Here is an 18703-nt window from a genome sequence, read left to right on the forward strand (position 1 = left end):
GGGTCCAAAAAATGTTTTAGATGGTACTGTTGTCGACTGCAAATACGTGACAATACCTTATGCATTTCATTATCACTACAAATACAAGGCCCCTTATGCTCCAAAAACGCAGATGTAATTCTATCCTGCAGCAGGGTCTTTTACTGGAGCTAGTCCATCTGGCGATACCCAGATTTCCTGACAGAAGACTACTGTGGATGTGCAAAAAAAGTCCACTAAATGAGATTCCTCACAGCATGAGCAAACATATGTGACTGACGTGCGCGCCTCTGGAAGCTTCCGCTGCAGTCACTGCTGTTCACTTAGCAGCAGGCAAGAGACAGAGACAGACAGAAACAGACACAGAGAGGAAGGAACGACAGACAGCAGAAGCAAAATGAAGAAGTTTGCGGCATTTCTACTGCTCTTGGTCTTATTGGCCACGTTCACAGGTAGGAAATCTGAAAAAACACAGAATGTACACATTTTGAATGTTCGAGCGAGTATTTTTTTATTAATTATGGAACAGACGCACCTGATATGCGTTTCTCACCCCCTAAATGTTAAGATGTAGATGCACACACATATGCATAAGCATACGTGTATATGTCGTTCATGTGTTTGTGTGTGTGAGACAGTGTGTGCCTATAACGCAATCAGGTCTCAAATGCTTAAAACGTATTTGCAGCTGATGGTAGCTGGTTTCTTCGTTTAAACTAATCAATGAAAGTTTCCACATTGTATTTTTAAACTCACTTTCAGTTACAATGTTTCTACTTTAGAGAACGGTTTGTTTACATCGCTTTGGATGTTGTTACGGGGCCTGGAAATTTATATAAAACAAAAACGGTCCCTCGCTGATTGTTCACCTATATAATCACTCAGACTGGTAGCACCAGCATGGCATGGATGTCACTTGTAAATACTTTAGTGCGCACTGACACGGCCACTGGACGCAGACACTGCATTCTTTAGTGGAGGGGAACATTGGTCATATGTGGCCGTGTTGATGGATCGCCTGCGCGCATTTTACCGCCTCACATAAGTACTTTGTCAGAGAGCGGGCATTCCTCTCCCGTCCTGTGGAATGTGGGTTCCCCCGGGGACTGACTGCAATGAAAGGGCGTTCTGTGCATTGACTGGAAACAGACGGGATAGGAAAGTTGTCACGGGCTTGCCAGACAGACTTAGAACTCCTTGCTCTCCTTCGAATTAACCCGTTTTCCTATCTTCCTAGATGCGACGCCGCTTTTAAGTGAAAAACAAGCTAAGCAGGTTCTGAGAAGCAAGCGTTCCAACAGGCCCAGGAAAGCTGGACATCCCGACGAGCCAATGAGGGTAAAAGCTAATGTTCCTAATAAAGCCGAAGCGCTCTGTCACTGCGTTCATTCGCGCTGTAGATGATGGTCTGCAGAATAGAACCATATATTTAGAAAGTAATATTTTTTGTTAAATGCTTCCCCGCGTGGGCTGCAATTTTACACCATTTAACCTGGTACGGAGACCAATTTACGAATGGATGGCGAAAACAGATATCCTCCTGGTTTGCTTGCAGTAGGTACCTGTGTTTGCATCAGTCAATCAAAGTTCACGCCCTCCCAATGGAACAACTGATTATCGATTTACCGAAAACGTGTCTATAGCAAAGTGTATAAGGTAGAAAGGCATTTTGAGTGTGGTGTTTCATTCCTCGAAGTAGGTAAAATTATCTCACTCCCAAATCCAATATTTGCCCAGAGGCACCTAGGATTCATGCCACCCTTGTGATAATCCCTCAACCATGAGGATGGCATTCTCCAAAAAACCCTCAGCTAAAGTACCTGTGGGTAGCCAGTGCCTAATTTGTGAAAGAATAAGTGCTGGGGCCAACGTTTTGCTCAGAAGTCCGAGGATGTCCCAATTGACTGAAGACGTGCCAAATCCCAAGGCTATGTTGCATTGATTCCACCTCATGCCCCTTTAATTCACCGGCAGGCACGCTCTACTCCTTTATTGCACTCTTGGAGGTCACTTTTGCCCCTACTTTCTCCCTATCCCTGCTTTCTTACTTGCTTTCATCTCTCCCTTCCTACTTCTTTCCCCCTTTTGTGTTTTTTTCGGTCTTGGTCAAAGTCTTATGAGTAGAAAATAGGTGCCAGACCCCCAAATAGTGGGGTTCTGACACACTGTCAGCAGGGCCCAACTGGGTACTCAAAGCAGCCTGGGCAAATTTTGTCACCCCAGCCTCCATAGGGTGCATGGTGTGTGAGCCTGACCACTACAATGGGGGAAGTTCTCTCACCAATGTAAATTTGGGAACATGGCAAAAACAGTGCAGTCTAAGATACATTTTTCATTATTATAGATTAAATTATATCAGTTTTTAAAGCATATTAAATTATGACCTTACAGTGCTCCAGGATACTGCAGTCTTTATTGGGGCTCTTCAATGATTCCCTCACCATCACACTCTAACAGTGTCTCTCATCTTTCCATTGCCCCTCTCTCACATGTATTTAATTTATTTTATAGCGCCTCTCTTACCAGCGTAGGGTGCTGGAACACTTTACATCACACACATACAGAGACAATGAATCATTCATGTGTAAATCAGTGTATAGAAAATGTTACATAAAAGAAAGGGGACTACAAGGTGTATGTTTCACATGTCACCCATAATGGTAGGTATTTTGTAAGAGTGCTTGATCTAGGGAAGCATAAACTCAGGATTCAGAAAGTAACAAAGTGGTTAGGGTTGACTCTACTAATAATTTATTTCTACCCAAACAAACCCTTTTTGGCAAAATTAGGATAATCAAAGACTGGGAAAAACATAACTTTCTACCCTGAACCATGTAGTTTGCATGCAGCTCTTTGATCAAAGTTCATAGCTCACTGTGATAGCTTATGATTGTAACTTATGAACTGCACATTAATAAAAGGACCTATGTGACAAAAGTAATATCCCACTGAGCTATGTACATAAAATACTGTTCTGTGACCTGCATAGTACACGTTTTTTGCAGTGGGCATATTAGCCCACTGCCCTACATTAGAGGAGTCAAAACTGCTACTAGACAATACTCCATCTCTCTCCAGCAGGTACATTAATCAACAGTGTTATCTTGGCACTTTTATTGTTGCCTGAAAACTGTTGGCTTTATAAGGAACCCTCCTGGGCTTTTAAAACTGCTACCCTGTTTGAAAAACACAAACACCCCTCAAGTAACAAAAGCCATCCCAACTCTTCCAGCCTCCTGGGGAAACACCTGATGCCCGGAATGGCCAATCCAGCCGTGACTGTCAGTGTCTGGTGCCTCATGAGGTTTGTCCTGAATTTGTTAAAAAACATAAGCTCAAAAGCACATGCTACTGAATGACACGGTTAACAAATACTAAACCCTCTTACTTTTGATGCCACATCATGCCTCTTTTTTCACCACCCTACACTTCCTGCCTCTATCTCGTACAGGGATTTTTCATCACAGATTTCTGCCTTTGTCATTGTTTTCATTTCTAGTACTCCCTTTTCTGACTTTCTGTATTACTTTGGGTAAAAACACCGAATCAAGCCCTGGTACCCCTAAACGAGTGTCTGTTGTAACCCCCTACAACAAGCAATGCAAACGGAGCATTGTTTGTGCATGCTTTTCCACCTACAAAGCTAAAGGTGAACTGTCACTATCATATTTTTATATGGGATTCTGTGGAAAACACTCTTAGATTGGGGTTGCAGCATATGTGTGATCTGTGTCACTTAGGCAAAGTTTAAGTAACGTTTCTACTTGGAATGCAAGTTTGACTTTCCCTCACAGGCCTTCGTTTTAAATTTTTTAACAGCCATGTGGTTGCAGGTGAAGGTAGTTATGTTGGAGATTTAGGTACTAGATTCCCGTAGAAGCTTGTTTATCAAAAATACTGTGATGGAAATCTTAGGTGGGCAGTTAGAAATGGTTTATGCTGGATCCAGTTGCTGAAGTATTTTTATTTATTTAAAGAACGGATATGGAAACAGTTCAACTTATTCCTACTAGCCTGTTGAGACTTCTTTTTGTTGTCCTCAACTGTTGGATAAGTTGGCATATTTATTTAGAAGAATTTCTTCAAACTGGCAGCTCTGGTCAGCGTAGAGCAGAGATGGAAAACATCAGAATCCTTATTCCAGAACAAATACCTCTTGGTATTTATTCTCACACAGTGAAAAGCCCTAAGCAGTAGCATGATCTAAAGTAAGCCACCTATTCCAGTGGGTGAAACATTGACCCACAAGTACCATTCATAGATCACACATATCATTTCCGTGTTGTGCTCAGCTGGATCACCAAGCACAATCTTCACTGGTTGTAAGAGATATGTGTGGTGGCCTTCACAGTAGATGTAATTTGGGCAACAAGGGGTAAGTGTGCACTTCTAGCAACCACCTCAGATCCCCATGGGATTCGGCAAGACCCACCTGTGACCCCCCTGAAGACAGCCAACAAATCGCTGATCTGTTTCTGGGAGAGACCCCCTCCTTTCTGTGTTAGCACTGTAACGCTGAGTTAATACTGAAACCTTGCTGAGAGGTATTGCCTGGGAATGCAGTTTGTAAGCCTGAATTTCAATCCTCAAAATCAGGGATAAAGAGCTAATTGTGTATGTTTATATCCATTACAAGGTGTGCAAAATCAATCTTTGAAAAGTGTGTCCGCAAAATAAAACGTGGTCTAGATCTCATAGGGAGAACACCTGCAGGATATGTAATAACATCCAATGCATAATCCTGATTTGGGTGCAATGGAGGATTGTTCACAAATGGATTTGTATAGCATTCAGAGTGAGGGCCTTAATTGCAAACAGCACTGTCTTGAGGAAAGAGCGAGCACTGATTTGCCTGGGGCATGCCCTGTATATGAGTCCTTCCCACCTCGGCAATAAATGGGCATTGATCGGAGGCTTTTGCTGCTTGTGGTTTAGCTGAGAATAAACACTACTGACAGAAACACTTGACCAGGGAGCCCGGTTGTCATTGGGCCACATGATCATAGTAGCAGTGTCTAGACCAGGTGACTGTCACTAGAATTCCCTGCCTGGGACTGCCATGCTTTACATGGTAGTCCTAACCAGAGAAATGGCTTAATGGGCCCCATGTGCATAGAGTAAACTTGTTTAGGCGTAACAAACATGGTGCCCTCTTGGCAAAAATTCCAACCTTTTCTCCAGCTTTTATACCAGCGGTTGCAGTGAAAGCTTTAGAGATTCTCACCAGGTAGATGGACATTTATGATTAGAGCCAGTGTTTGTTTCACTGCCTTGAAAGTGGGGGCCATAGCTTTTGCTTATCTGGCGGGCCAAAAAGAGAATTAAAAAAAACAATCTGATGAGCCATCAACCCTATGGAAACTTGGGGACCAAGAACTATACAGAATAGAAATATATAAACTGATTGAGATTAAAAAACACTACTGCCAGCTTCATTTCAATTTTGTCCCTGTGATTTATGATTGGGATAAGGGACAGTTAAAAGTTTACAATGAACAGTGAATATTATGCAATCTAATAAACATAATTATGACAAAAACCCTTAACAAAATCAGTTCCCAAACCTAGAAAGAAGAAAACCTCATGACACAAATGTGTCACAAATGAACAATATTGGACTAGGAAATACATTACAACTGAAGGAGATATTTAGAAGCTGCTCAGTCCATTTATTGTCAAGTTTTTCAACAATTGGAAATGTTTTTTGAGCAAGCTGTCTAGGTTCTATGTCAACGCTCATGTTAGATTCAAACGGGGCCTACAAAACTAGGGGCAAGATGTACGTATTTTCTGAATTGCGACTCGCAAATTGCGAGTCAGAGAGACTAGCAATTTGTGAGTCGCAATTCAGAATGCAGGATGGTGTCCCTGACACCATCTGCGACTTGCAAGGGGGTCACAAAGGCCCACCTCATTAATATTAATGAGGTGGGTCGCAATTTGCGACCCCCTTGAGACTCGCAGCACTCACAGGGATGGTGGCCTGCTGGAGACAGCAGACCACCATGTCTGTGACTGCTTTTAAATAAAGCAGTTTTTTTGTTGCTGGTAATGCAGCTGTTTTCCTTAAAGGAAAACGAGATGCATTACAAAATGAATAAATGAAATGTTTTTGTTTCATTTTTACAGAGCAGGCACTAGGCATAGGACCACTGCCTGCTCTGAAAAAATGTTTTTCATGCCATTCACAAAGGGGAAAGGGTCCCATGGGGTCCCCTTCCCTTTTGTGAATGGGTTACCACCAGTGTGACACTGGTGGTAACTGCGATTGCTTTGGAACCGCGTTCGCAGTCACAAAGCAATAAAGTATTGCACTGCGACTCGCAATTAGAGAGGGGAACACCCCTTCCTAATTGCGACTCGGTAACCAGGTTACCGACTTGCAAAACGGGGATTGGGCATTGCAATGTGCTTTTTGCAAGTCACAAACAGCTGAATTCGATGTTTGCAACGTGCAAAAAGTTTGCTACATCTGGTCCCAGGATCCCTTCATGGGTTTTGGCTCCTGCATATCTAATGTGGGAATATGTGTCTGGTTCTATGCACATTACTTTCTATTCTTTTCTCTCCCTACACTGATAATTATCTTTAGTTCAAATGGTGGTCAGGCATAAGCGATGAGACGACTCTAGCAGACTTTGCTGCAAGGAAGCTATAATGGCAGTCAGTGGCTGCTTCAGATGTTTGGGCTCCATATCATCCTTCAGATGATCCCTGGAAAGACAAAAAGTCATAGTTATTACCAATAATAAAGACACCAAATTAATAACACTAATTATATGCGCTGACTAAGAACAGTGGCTATGTGTTCCGGGAAGGCAGAAATCTGTGATGAAAAATCCTTGTACGAAACAGAGGCAGGAAGTGTAGGGTGGTGAAAAAAAAACATGAGGTAGAATCAAAACTAAGCGTTAGTATTTGTTAACCCTGACATTCAGTAGCATGTGCTCTTGTCTAGAAGTTAAAGTTGGTTAACTGGGAGCCACCATTAATGCAGGAACAGGGAACCACAGCAAGAAGTACAATCTCAGGGCTTGGTCTTCAACATGGCACCTGCTCAGCAGAAGAAATACTCATATGATGACAGACTATCCTTGCCCCTTCCCTTTTTAAGGATCTTAAATAACACAGGTAGAAAAAGACATGTGTCTCTATTCTACTTAGGTACAGATTGCTGTCCAAGTTTATTTAGCATGCATTTTGGAGTCACACTCATATACAGAAACTCACTTAGTTAGTAAAGATGTCGCCATCAATTGGATTCCCATTCTCTCTCCTCCACACATCTCCTGTTTCTGTTGTGTGCCATTCTACACAACAGTCATGCACTGTGCTCACCTTAAATTCACCTGTCCAAGGCTGAGAACAGCTGTATGAGAAAACGTTAATCTCTTCCACAAACATGGACACTCCCTGGCTGTGTGTTGAGATCTCCTACCAGCAGAGGTCTGCTATCATCCAGAACATACCGAAATGCTGAATCTGATATTCTTATCAGTCACATGCAGACATAAAGGCACATAAATGTCTTTGCCCTCTATTTCTAGATCTTGCTTACGTTCTCAAGACAATTAATTGTAGAATCTTCTTACCAAACCTGGGGCCATATTTACTAATATTTTGAGTCATGGCTACACCACGTTTTTGGCACAGCCACAACGCAAAATGTTAGCATATATTTACAAAGCCACACAAGGCGTGATTTGCGTCACCTTGTGTGCCTTTGTAAAGAAAGGTAATGCAACACAGCGGCTTGAGCTGCATTGCATTACATTTCCTTGTGGGATGAATTCCATGGGTTCTCTTATATCCACCTGTGGATTTAACACCGTCCCAGTTTTACAAAGGTGTGTAAATCTTGGATTGCTTGAAATCACTAAGCCTCACAGAGGATGGCATAATGAGGAGATTTTTTTCATCGTTATTTCCTCTTTTTATGTGTGCTGCATTCTGCAGCACTCATAGAAAAAGGAAATGGCTCGAGAAATTGCTTTTGTGCAGGAAGGAATCCCTTTCTCTGCCTGAAGTGTACCAGTGCTATGAGAGAGCAGAAGTGTGCCATATCTTAGTAGATATGGCACATTTCTGTCATCTCCCTTTCAAATAACGCAGCACAACAAGTTGCCTTGTTACACTGCATTGAGTGAAAGGTCAGTAAATGTAGCCCTCAGTATTAAATCCCTTGATAAGTTCACCTATCGAAGCACAAAGGTCTCTGAATCCTCTTTAAGACTTGAGTATCTCATTGGTTGAATTCCTTCGTGTCTTGCCGTGCACAGACATGGCAGAAAGAAAAACAAGCATTTACAATGCAACGGGTCTCGCGTTTGCTCATGTTAGAGCTGATCACGTTGTAAACTCTTAACCCGACTTTTCACCTATCAGGCAAAAGTGCATTTATGTACATAACCCAAAAAAGTGAAATCAAGTATGTAAAACGCTCGACTTCTGCCAAGCGAGATCGCGCTCGTAAATTAGAGAAAAAAAAGTCCACGAGCCCGATGGAAAACAGCGAGCCTCGCATGTTTTCTGTACTTGGTCGCTCTGCTCGAGGAGGGCTAGCCACCGGAAAAGGCATGCCATATGCGTGCCTTCAACTAATGAAAGCAAGCAGATTTTATTAGGGAAACCCACGAACCAATAAAAAACACTGACGTGAAGTTGACAGGGCTCCGAGCCCTTTTCTAAATACAAAAGAGTCTCGCTGCGATACGCATGCGCGAGCGCATGCAACACCGGCTCGACCTTAATAAACCAAGCCTCGTACTCTGCTGCTGCTATTGTCATTATACCATGCTACTGTGTGAACATGTATTACTTGTCTCTAAATACGTAAGCATTTGTGGCAAACTATTTGGTCCAAATCCTGTTCTGGAATGAATAAGAACTACAGACAAAAAGAAAATGAATTCATTTTGGGCTTCACCTGTGCAGATACCTACTGTATAACCGAAGATCCCAAAACTGATAATTAGATAAGTAGACAGACAGACAAATAAAAGGATGGGCGGATGGATGGATAGATATAAAATCTGAGAGAGAGAGACAGGGGGAAATGAGCAGAGAGGCATCAGGATAAGGGGCAGAGGGGAGAGTAGTAGAGAGAGAGAAAGAAACGGAGAACAAAAAGGTAGACATGTAAAAAGAGTTGAGAAACGTAATAGGGAGGTATATTTCCAGTGTCATGTTATGTTAGTATGTCTTATTTACAGTACATTATACACCACGAGGATTGCTTCATGGTCTATGGCACAGGGGTGGGCACTCCAAGGCCATATGTGCTGTTGAAGATTTCAGTCTTGAGAACTTTTTTGAAGACAAAGTGGTTATGTGGCTGTTGCATGAAACAACGGCAACCTCTTGCAAATCTTTGCTATCTGCTGTACAAACATTCTCATAGAGAACAGACCTCACTGCATCTTGGTCTACCAATAAAAATCTACTGAATTGTGTGAAGTTGCAGAGAAAGCTTATTCCACTTACATTCGGAGAAAAACCTGCAACATGACCTTGGAAAAACAGCCATGTAACAACTCATGCTAGATATTGGTCTTAAAAGTATAAACAAAAGTGTTTTTACATTTAAAATTCCAGAGTCACCACTGTGTAAGGCAGCTATAACTGTGCCTCGATAAGGTGCACCATGCTCTTCATTTTTCAGATTTGAAATGTAAACTGTGTAAGTAGTTAACATACTTACTAATCTCATGGTAAAGCAACACCCTAAGCTACAACAGTATGGAAGCCGAAGGAGCTGCCTTTGCTGAATAAACTGTACTAGCACAGTACCCAGTACCAGTCTTCTCAAGTGTGGATTCATTTTAGCACTGTTAACAGCAATAATTAACTGGGGGGGGGTGCCTGGTGCTGCCCCAATGATCCAGTTTTCCCCTTTATTTGCATATATCAATTTTCAATTGATTTACAAATACAAAATGTGGTGCAACACGTTTGTGTTATATGTTCAATTCCCTTTTTTAGGCCCAGATTCATTCTTGTATAGTATACAGTGTTGGTTCTGGCATTACAATGACACAGTTTGGAGGAGCTATGAATAGAACCATTTCTACACAATTCCAAATTAATTAAGGGATAATTAAGGGATTGATAATCAACTATAATGGTTTAGTGTCCAGTTATAGTAACCCCATTTTATTTAGAGAATGTTCTCTTTTTTAGGTCGAAATCAGGCTTTTATCTTGGTCATATCTAGCCTTTGTGGGCTCTCTGCACCCTCTCTCAGCTGCCTGGCTCCCGCCTTTCCTTGGCTTGGATTTTATTTACCAAGTATGTCTGCCGATGGAGTGCTGACAGCAAGGGCGGAGGATCGCTTGTAATTGCTTATAGCCTAGGTACCCAGCTGTACCAGGGCTCTGCAATCCTTAGAGACAGAGCCCACTTCTGCCTCCATAACAGGATCCCACTCGCAAGTCCATCAGTGCACCTCAGTTCACACACTCCAAGCCCTCAGCCGTGCCACTGCCAGGAACACAGCACGCGCTGTCTGCCACAGCACCTCAGTTTTTCCAGTCAGTACACTCTGCTGCTCCAGTACTGGACCTTGGGTGGAGCTCCATCAGTGCACCTCAGTTCACACAAGCCAAGTTCTCAGCCGTGCGAGTGCAGGAACTCCACACTTGCTGTCTGCCAGAGCACCTCAGTTCTTCCAGTCGGTACACTCTGCTGCTCCAGTACTGGTACCTCATGTGCAGCTTCATCAGTGCACCTCAGTTCACACACTCAGAGCCCTTAGCCATGCCAGTGCCAGGTATGCCACACGAGCTGTCTGCCAGAGTACCTCAGATCTTACAGTCAGTACACACTGCTGCTCCAGTACTTGGACCTTGAGTGCGGCTCCATCATTTCACCTCAGTTCACACACTTCAAACCTTTCTGCAATGCCAGTGCCAGGAACCCCACACCCACTGTCTTACAGTCAGTATACACTGCTGCTCCAGTAGTGGGACCTTGGGCGCAGCTCCATCAGTGAACCTCAGTTCATACACTCCAAGCCCCTCAGCCGTGCCTGAGCCAGACCCCACACATGCTATCTGCTGGAGGACCTCAGTGCTTACAGTCAGTACACTCTGCTGTTCCAGTACTGGGATCTCGGGCGTAGCTCCATCAGTGCACCTCAGTTCAACCCCAGCAAGATCACTTCCTTTTCTGTACTGGGACTTCGCTCACATACAGTTTGATTATAGCAGCTCAATTTTAATATTCATTTCTTCTCAGGACTCCCTCGCTTCTGTGCTTCAGGAGCAATGCCACTCCCATGCTGGGCCCCACTCGCAGCTCCAAGAGGGCTCCTTGAGACTCACACTTGGCTACACTGGCACACCAATACTAGGTTCCACATATACCTCCATTGACATTCCTCCTTTCTGACCTTGTGTGCCCGTTACTATTCCAGTACTGCAGCCCACATACAACTCTATCAGTGCACCTCAACTCTAATCTGTAGCGTCCCATTATTCCAATACCAGGAATTACACAGGGTCTCAGTTTCTCATTCCTTACCCGCTGCCTTTCTGTTAATCCAGCACTGGGCTGGGACACAGCTCTATCTATACCGCCTATCTTGATCTGAAGCGGCCAAATATTGCTGTATTGGGGTTCACATACAACTCTGCTAATGTACCTCCTGCTGTTCTGCAGTGCCCCCTGTTGTTCCACATTCTGACTTCTGTTTGAGGACGTGGAGGAGTCAATTAAATCTATTCTTCGCTACCATCTTTATTTGGGAGGGTCTATTTCACCTATTTCACTCCGTTTTTTCCTTTACTCTCAATGTTTTATTTCTCCCCAACTTTTCTCTTTCCAGCTCTTAAAATCTACATTTGCTCTGTCTTCCAACTGTTTTTTCTACTCCTCTCCCTTTTTTTATTTCCCTCTTCCTCTTGCTACCTCCTCTTTCAAACTCGCAAAAACTTGGTTAGTTCTGTCCTTGTTTCATTCCTCTCTGTTTTTCTTCATCAGGCATTCATTCTTTCACTATTGTTTTCTCTTCACTTCATTCTTTTTTTGTCTTTTTTATTTCCTCTTTCCTTTGACTCGTTATGTGTCTTTTCACTTTTTTTTTATCTTTCTTCCTTCAATTCTTTGGTGATTTTCTTATCTTTATCTGTCAATTCACTTTTGACTATTAATCCCTAGATTTCATGGGGGAGCAATTTCCTAAATGGCAAGAATTTCTCTTAAAGTGATGTGGGAAGTACCTGAAATGGCAAGGCTTCTGGAAAGGTGGAAGACGGGGGCGCAACAACAGCATCGTCCTAATCATAATGAACAGTGTTCAGACAGCATTTGTATTATTTTCATCATAAAATAGTGACCAGGATTATTACTCAGGGTAAATGGTTTTCTAGCAAAACCTTTTGTAAAGGACTGGATGTGGGGGTCTATCTGTTACCTTCTTGAAGGGGTTTCCTCTTCTAGGATCTACTCTGTCTTCCCTGGCAGTACAATGGTTTAAAGTAGGATGATACCTGGAAAGAAAAGCCAAAAATGACCAGAAGTGAACAAAAACATTAAGGCAAGCAAACTCCCTTTGGACTTCATGTCTACTTCCCTAAAACTGTAATGTCTTGCAAATAAATACTGGAATTGGGTAGCAGATTTCAAACTGTATATTTAAGTCTGAGTAGGTATGAAATTGCAGTAGCAGATGAGTGGCTGTGCCATCCCTGCTATTTTCGCTTGTCCGGGGCCATTTCCCTCAATTGTTTTGGAGAGCGTTCCTCTTCTCAAGGGATCCCTCAAACTGTGAGGTCTAATTCTCCTCAGGGTCTCTGATTTTAGGTGACCCTGGAAGGAGAGACCCCAATCGGAATCTCCACTCTTTCTTCAAAAGTACTTGCTCTCTTTAAGTTGCTTGACCGAGAACTGGCAATGAACCCCAACTCCTCACTTTGTATACAGCTCCGATACAGAACAACACTGTGGCCCATTTTTAAGGGGAAGTGGTGTAGTGCAGTGCAGCAAGTCACATTGCTGCACTGCACTGCATCACTGGGAAAGGGCAGGGATGCACCGTATTTAAGGCATTCAGCACATTCCTGACCTTTGCCCCTGTGCTGGCGCACAATGGGCTGCCTAGCACCAATGCAGGCACCCTTGCACCATGGTGCAAGGGTGCCTGCATTGCACGCAGGATTGTTTTTGTGCAAGCAGGGACACCTTCCTGCACAAAAACAATCCTTAGAGGCATATTCCTCTATGTGCATTGCAGAATGCAGCACACACAAAAAGAGGAAGTAACAAGGAGAAATTAAGATATTTCTCCTCTCCTGGGAGGCATATCTTTTAGGTGTATTCCCAGGTTTACCAGGTTTGGTAAATCTGGGAATACATCAAAAGACAATGAGAGTTGCACGGGAAAACCCATGGAATGCCTCCCTTGTGAAGCAATTTGTGGTGTGTTGCATTACTCCAGATTGTTGAAGCATTCAAGGCCACACAAATCGGGTTTGCATGGCTTCAAAAATCTAACTTAGAAGTTTGTGTCAAGCATATACCACGTAGCATGGTGCAAGCATGATGCAGAGCTCTCATAAATATGCCCCTCTGTGTATGAGCACTTCCTTTCTTTTATGTCCTGGTTTGCATCGCTCCTGCACCCCGCAACATGGTGCAAGGGCTGTGCAAACCTTAAGTGAGATTTATGAAGCCACTCAATGCCAAATTGCTGCTTTACATTACTCTTTGAGGTGTTTCCATGTATTCTGCATGGGTGTTCCCACCAACACCCATGCAATGCAGGCGCCCTTGCACCATGGATGGAATCTGCACCATGTTGCAAGGGTGCCTGCTTTGGCACTCTGCAGTCAAAAGGGCACCAGCCCAGGGGGAAAGAACAGGAATGTGCTGTATGGGATAAACACTGCACATTCCTGCCCTTTCCCTGTGACACAGGTCAGCGCTGCGTCATTAGGCCCATAAATATGGGTCCCAGTACCCCCATGTCACTGGCACCAAGGCCAGGAAGTCAGTCATAGACCACCGTAACATCCATACATGAACAAGGCTCCGACAAACATAAGAACAACATAAGTGAACACTTTTTCTGACTAAGAGGTTATCCCTTGGGAGTGCACAGATGACGAGTCCACCAGTACGATTGTTTCAGTTCTGTTCGCTGACACAGAACTAAAGGCAAGACTCAGGAGATCAAGAACAATAAAAAGACTGTGCATGGATATCCTTGGGACCAGAAAAACGTAATTCAAAATGTCCTCTAATATTCCTGGAGAAGAAAAAAGCGCTCACTGAGCAACCCCACCCGGTACTGCAAACCTGAGTTGGGGGCCAAACTCAGGATGGACCTTAGCACGTTTACAAACTAAACGAGAAATATCGAAATGTATGTATGCTTACCTCGAAGCTTTCTAAAAAGTTTCATTGGTCAGTAGTCCTCAATTTACAATTCTGAGATGGCTTCTAGTGACTGAGCCCCCTTTCTTTGTCCCCTGATAGTCTCCTAGTCTAGGCTCCTAACAAATGTTCGTATGACTAAAAAAAAATTCTGGGCGATCCCTATAGAAAAGGCTTCAGCTGAAACATTTTCTGGAATGCTTTTGTTAAATGGCCACTAGATGTCACATGTGTTTCAAGGAAATAGGGACAAATCTGCGACAGTGCCGTTTTCTACAATATTCTGCATCATTCTTAAAGTAGCGACGTATATAATGTGCAATAGATGCACTTAAATAGCCAAATACATCAACAAAGCACAGTAGAAAATATATGTTTTCATTTAAGCAGGATAATAAATCAAAACAGTTATCACCTCAGGAGAGCATAATACAGCCTTGATTTCTCTTTGTAATTAAATCTCCAGGTAACTTCACAAAATGCGCATTTTTGATGGCTACCCGCTCATTTATTCTTTGTACATTTATAGAAGTAAAATAAACATACAGAAGTAGTAGCGAGGCTAACAAACAGATGTTTCAAATGGCTCTGTTGTCATGGTGACATCTATCATATTCGTTTCGCTTGAGTTGCTGATTATTCAAATTAACGACCTTCAGACTGTATTACAAATTAAAGACCTTCAAAATATGCTAAATATTAAGAACAAGGATTGTCAATTTATATTCGAGACTGCAGGCCTTCAAAAATATTCAGTCTTCTACTGTTCTATAGGGTGGGGAAGAGCCCCAGAATATTTAGAATGTTGGTGTGTCACTTTCTTTTGGGAATGTCACATCATGCAAACACATCTCCATCGTCCCTTCCGGCCAGCCTCAAGGTCCCCAAAGGCAAGGGAAGTGCATTTTATGCATCATTTTTCTGTCATTCTGTGTCTGGCTGTTATATTTCTTTATCCATGGAACATGTGACACATGCCTCCTACTCCCCACCGAGTCCAGAAGGAGTGTCTATTCTCTCACCATCTTTGTGAGGTGCGTACAAGAAATAAGCATTGGCAAAGCCAATAGGTCTCAGCAATATACAAGCTGATGGCGTTGTCAATGGCAATATCATTTAGCAGTGTTGTATAGCAGCACAGCTGCTGTTCCTCATGGCTGAATGTCATGGGAAAAAGTGCTATCATGTGGCCAGTGCCGGGCATGTTATAGCACTTTTTTTGTGTTGGGGGGACGTTGAACGCAACACGGGGAGCGAAGAGACAGAGCATGCGCTGTGTAGCCGAGACCTAAAACTGAATGCATCTTAGTGTAATGCATTGTTTTTCTTTTGCAGTTTTATAAAGCGTGACCTCAACGAAACGTGTTGAAGCACTTTACCCGCGCACCAGTTACATTGCACAAGGGTACATTCATTGGTGGTAGGCAAGGTGAGATTAGGTGATTTGCTAGGAATTTCAGGGTGTTGATCCGATGCCAAGACTCAAACTTGATTAAGCAGCCCCAAATTCAGTAGCTGTGGCCAATACAGTACATTCTTTCTGCTTTAATGCTATTGAGCCCGAGTGGGGTAGGAAGCAACAGGGATGTGGCATGTGGGAGGGGAAAAGAAGCAAGAGGGATGGAGTGGGAAGGAGGGGTAATGAGGAAACAGGGATGGAGGGATGTGCAAGCGGATGGAGCGAGTGAAAACTTGAGCACTCATATAGAGTGCTTAAGCACAAATAAAAATGTAATTCCAAAAATGGGAGCAGTGGTGGGACACAAGTACTTGGTCCATGGTTTAGGGGAGTGTCAAACACAAGAAGAGGCATAACGCAGGCATGCCATGGACACCCAAGAACGAAAGATACAAGAACAACATTGAAGCGAAAAACTGCTAAGCCTTTGGTTGGGCTGTAGTCCACTGATTGTAAACAACATGCCTTGAGAGATAGGGTTGAGCTGTCACACACTAATACCAATAATGTGTATGGTAGTAATGATAGTATTTAATATATACAATTTGACAGACTTTTTGTACTTTGTTCTATTTGGAAATATGTTACATTAGTGTTTTTTGCTTTTTTTCGCTTTTTTTTTGTTTTAGCTGTCATGCCCTTAGAGTGATTTCCACCACCCTCTCAACCTTCCCCAACACCTAAGAATGTTATTCTTGTTCACCCACTCTTCTTGTAGAAGGACGGAGAGAGAGTATTTGGGGCCTTTAAAGAGAAAGAAGACCTTGCAGCAGCTTACAAGCATCCTGGTGCCCTGTTGTCATTGTCAACGGCGCAGTGGCAACTGTCCACTGTCCCAGGCCTCCTCCGCCCTCATTTGTTGGTGTCAGGAGAGACAGTTGAGTTGTTGCTCTCTTCGTCGCGCTAAAGGTAGCTGTAGCTCTCTTCCAGAGCTTTTGTCATGAACAATCAAAAGACAGAAAAAAGGGATTTGGGTCAGATCGCCTCCAGCCACTGGTTGCTTTAGGTCTGTCCTCTTTTATTATTGCATGTTGACAGTGTCATTTACATTTTGGATCAGTCCACAGGAGCATATCATTTTCGCCGCATGCACCATTTCTTGGTGCTTTCGATGTATTAGTCATTATAGGTAGTACATTCCTGTAGTGCATGGATTAATAGGTGCTGGGCACTGTAATGGAAATGTTTGTTTTTTAAATGTATAGTTGCATTAACTTTTGTATTTGTTTAGCCATAGAACAAGTGCCACTCGTCCCCTACCCGGGCCAACCGACTCCCTCTAGGGTACACCTGGTGTTTCTGTCCTCCCACTAATTTTGTGAGGTGCACACCAATCAGTTATCCACCTCGCATAAAGCGTCTGCTATTGCCCACTGCACCATGGACTTCAGGGAGTGTCAAATATTATCATTTGTAATATGCTTGTGAAGTACTATTTATCTTTAGCATAAACAATTTGAAATACTTTTGCTGCAATGTACTATTTATTCATATTTACGTATTCATCTATGAAAATAAACAAACCTGGTCTGTTCCATGTTGATATTTTTCTCAGATTAACTGGCTGCTCAGTTTTCATACGTCTGAGGGCAGGAGGAAGCAACGCTGCTTCCGAAGTCAAAATAGAAAAATAATCACAAAAAGGATCCCTTTTAATTAATGGGGTACTGCAAGTTCTCACCCCTGACTGCTACACCACCATGATCTCGGTGAGAGGCATTACAGTGCTGGTCCTTTCATCTCCGTCTTCTGAAGCACCAGCCTTTTCCTCCTGGCAGCCACACTCTTGCTGTGCCACTGGAAAGACAGTGGCAGGCTGCTTCCGTATTACAGCTATAAAATGAATCATTTTTCATATTGGGTGGTGATTTTAGGCTAATGGTAAATTTAGTTGTGCAGATTCAAGTGCATAAAAAGAGAATGGAGTATGGATAGGCCGGTGACAGTAAATGCATGCAGAGGCAAACACAGCTTTATCCATGTCTGCCAGTTGAATGCATTGACAAAAGAATGAACTAACTGCAAACGTATATGCAACCAGATGCATAAGTGGCATACGTTATGAAGGACAGATGGACTAAAGGCTAGTTTTTCCCCACTAGGATTACCCACCACCGGTGGCAGCAGCATCACCTCAGGCTGCTGTGATTTTGGAATACTAGCAGCTGCTGCATACCTCTTCTTAGTGATATGTTGACCTGAGTTCAGCCTCTCTCAGCTTGCTTGTCCTTGGAAGTAACTAATCCAGTACCATTTAATGCTGTGCATGGAAGATAAAGCACAGTGATCTTTATTGATGTTAAATCATCTGCCCTTTTAGTGTTTTATGTCGATGTTTGGGTACAATTTTAATCTTCCACTTCAGGCTTTACCTCTTCCTAATCTCTTTCATACTGCAACTTCAATGACCATCTCATCTCATTGAGGTTATTAATCATTATTTGACAAAGCATGCCTCTGGTTTGAGGACTGGCCTTCATATCGAGCCTTCCAGAGAGTCATGCCATCTTGATGGCAAGCTATGCCGCTTAGCACTGGTAAGCCGCACCTGTTGCTACATGCCACTCACTCACTGCTATTCTGGACATGTGCAGGTGGGTTCCGTGGCCTCACTTATGCGTTCATTAAAATACTAGCACTAATGCAAAGTCGGGTTTAAACTGCAGTTAGGCCCATTCTTGCACTACTGCTGATTACCCACTGAGCATACGTTGCACTTACTTATGTTAAGATGATGCAAAACCATCAAGGCGTTTCCACAGAAGCAAAACAAATACTTTGTAGCTCGGGAGAGAGAAAAATCTGCTTCTCCATCCACTCCCCCATGTAGTGGTGCAGGGGAATGAAGATCACTTCTTCAGTCAGGTCAAAACTTTTTAAATCCAACATTGT

At 43.0% G+C, this 18703-nt stretch overlaps 1 protein-coding gene across 1 annotated transcript in view; it reads left to right on the forward strand.

Moving 5' to 3' along the window:
- The first annotated feature begins 248 nt into the window (after positions 1-248).
- The window catches only part of C7H17orf67 (chromosome 7 C17orf67 homolog), a 170831-nt gene continuing 152376 nt past the window's right edge, over positions 249-18703 (forward strand). The window contains exons 1-2 of the mRNA XM_069202024.1: positions 249-431; positions 1217-1317. Of these exons, the coding sequence (XP_069058125.1) occupies positions 377-431; positions 1217-1317 (156 nt within the window). The 5' untranslated portion in view covers positions 249-376. The remainder of the gene's footprint in view (positions 432-1216; positions 1318-18703) is intronic.

The sequence above is a fragment of the Pleurodeles waltl genome, chromosome 7 (genome assembly GCF_031143425.1).
Source record: "Pleurodeles waltl isolate 20211129_DDA chromosome 7, aPleWal1.hap1.20221129, whole genome shotgun sequence".
Classification (NCBI taxonomy): Eukaryota; Metazoa; Chordata; class Amphibia; order Caudata; family Salamandridae; genus Pleurodeles; species Pleurodeles waltl.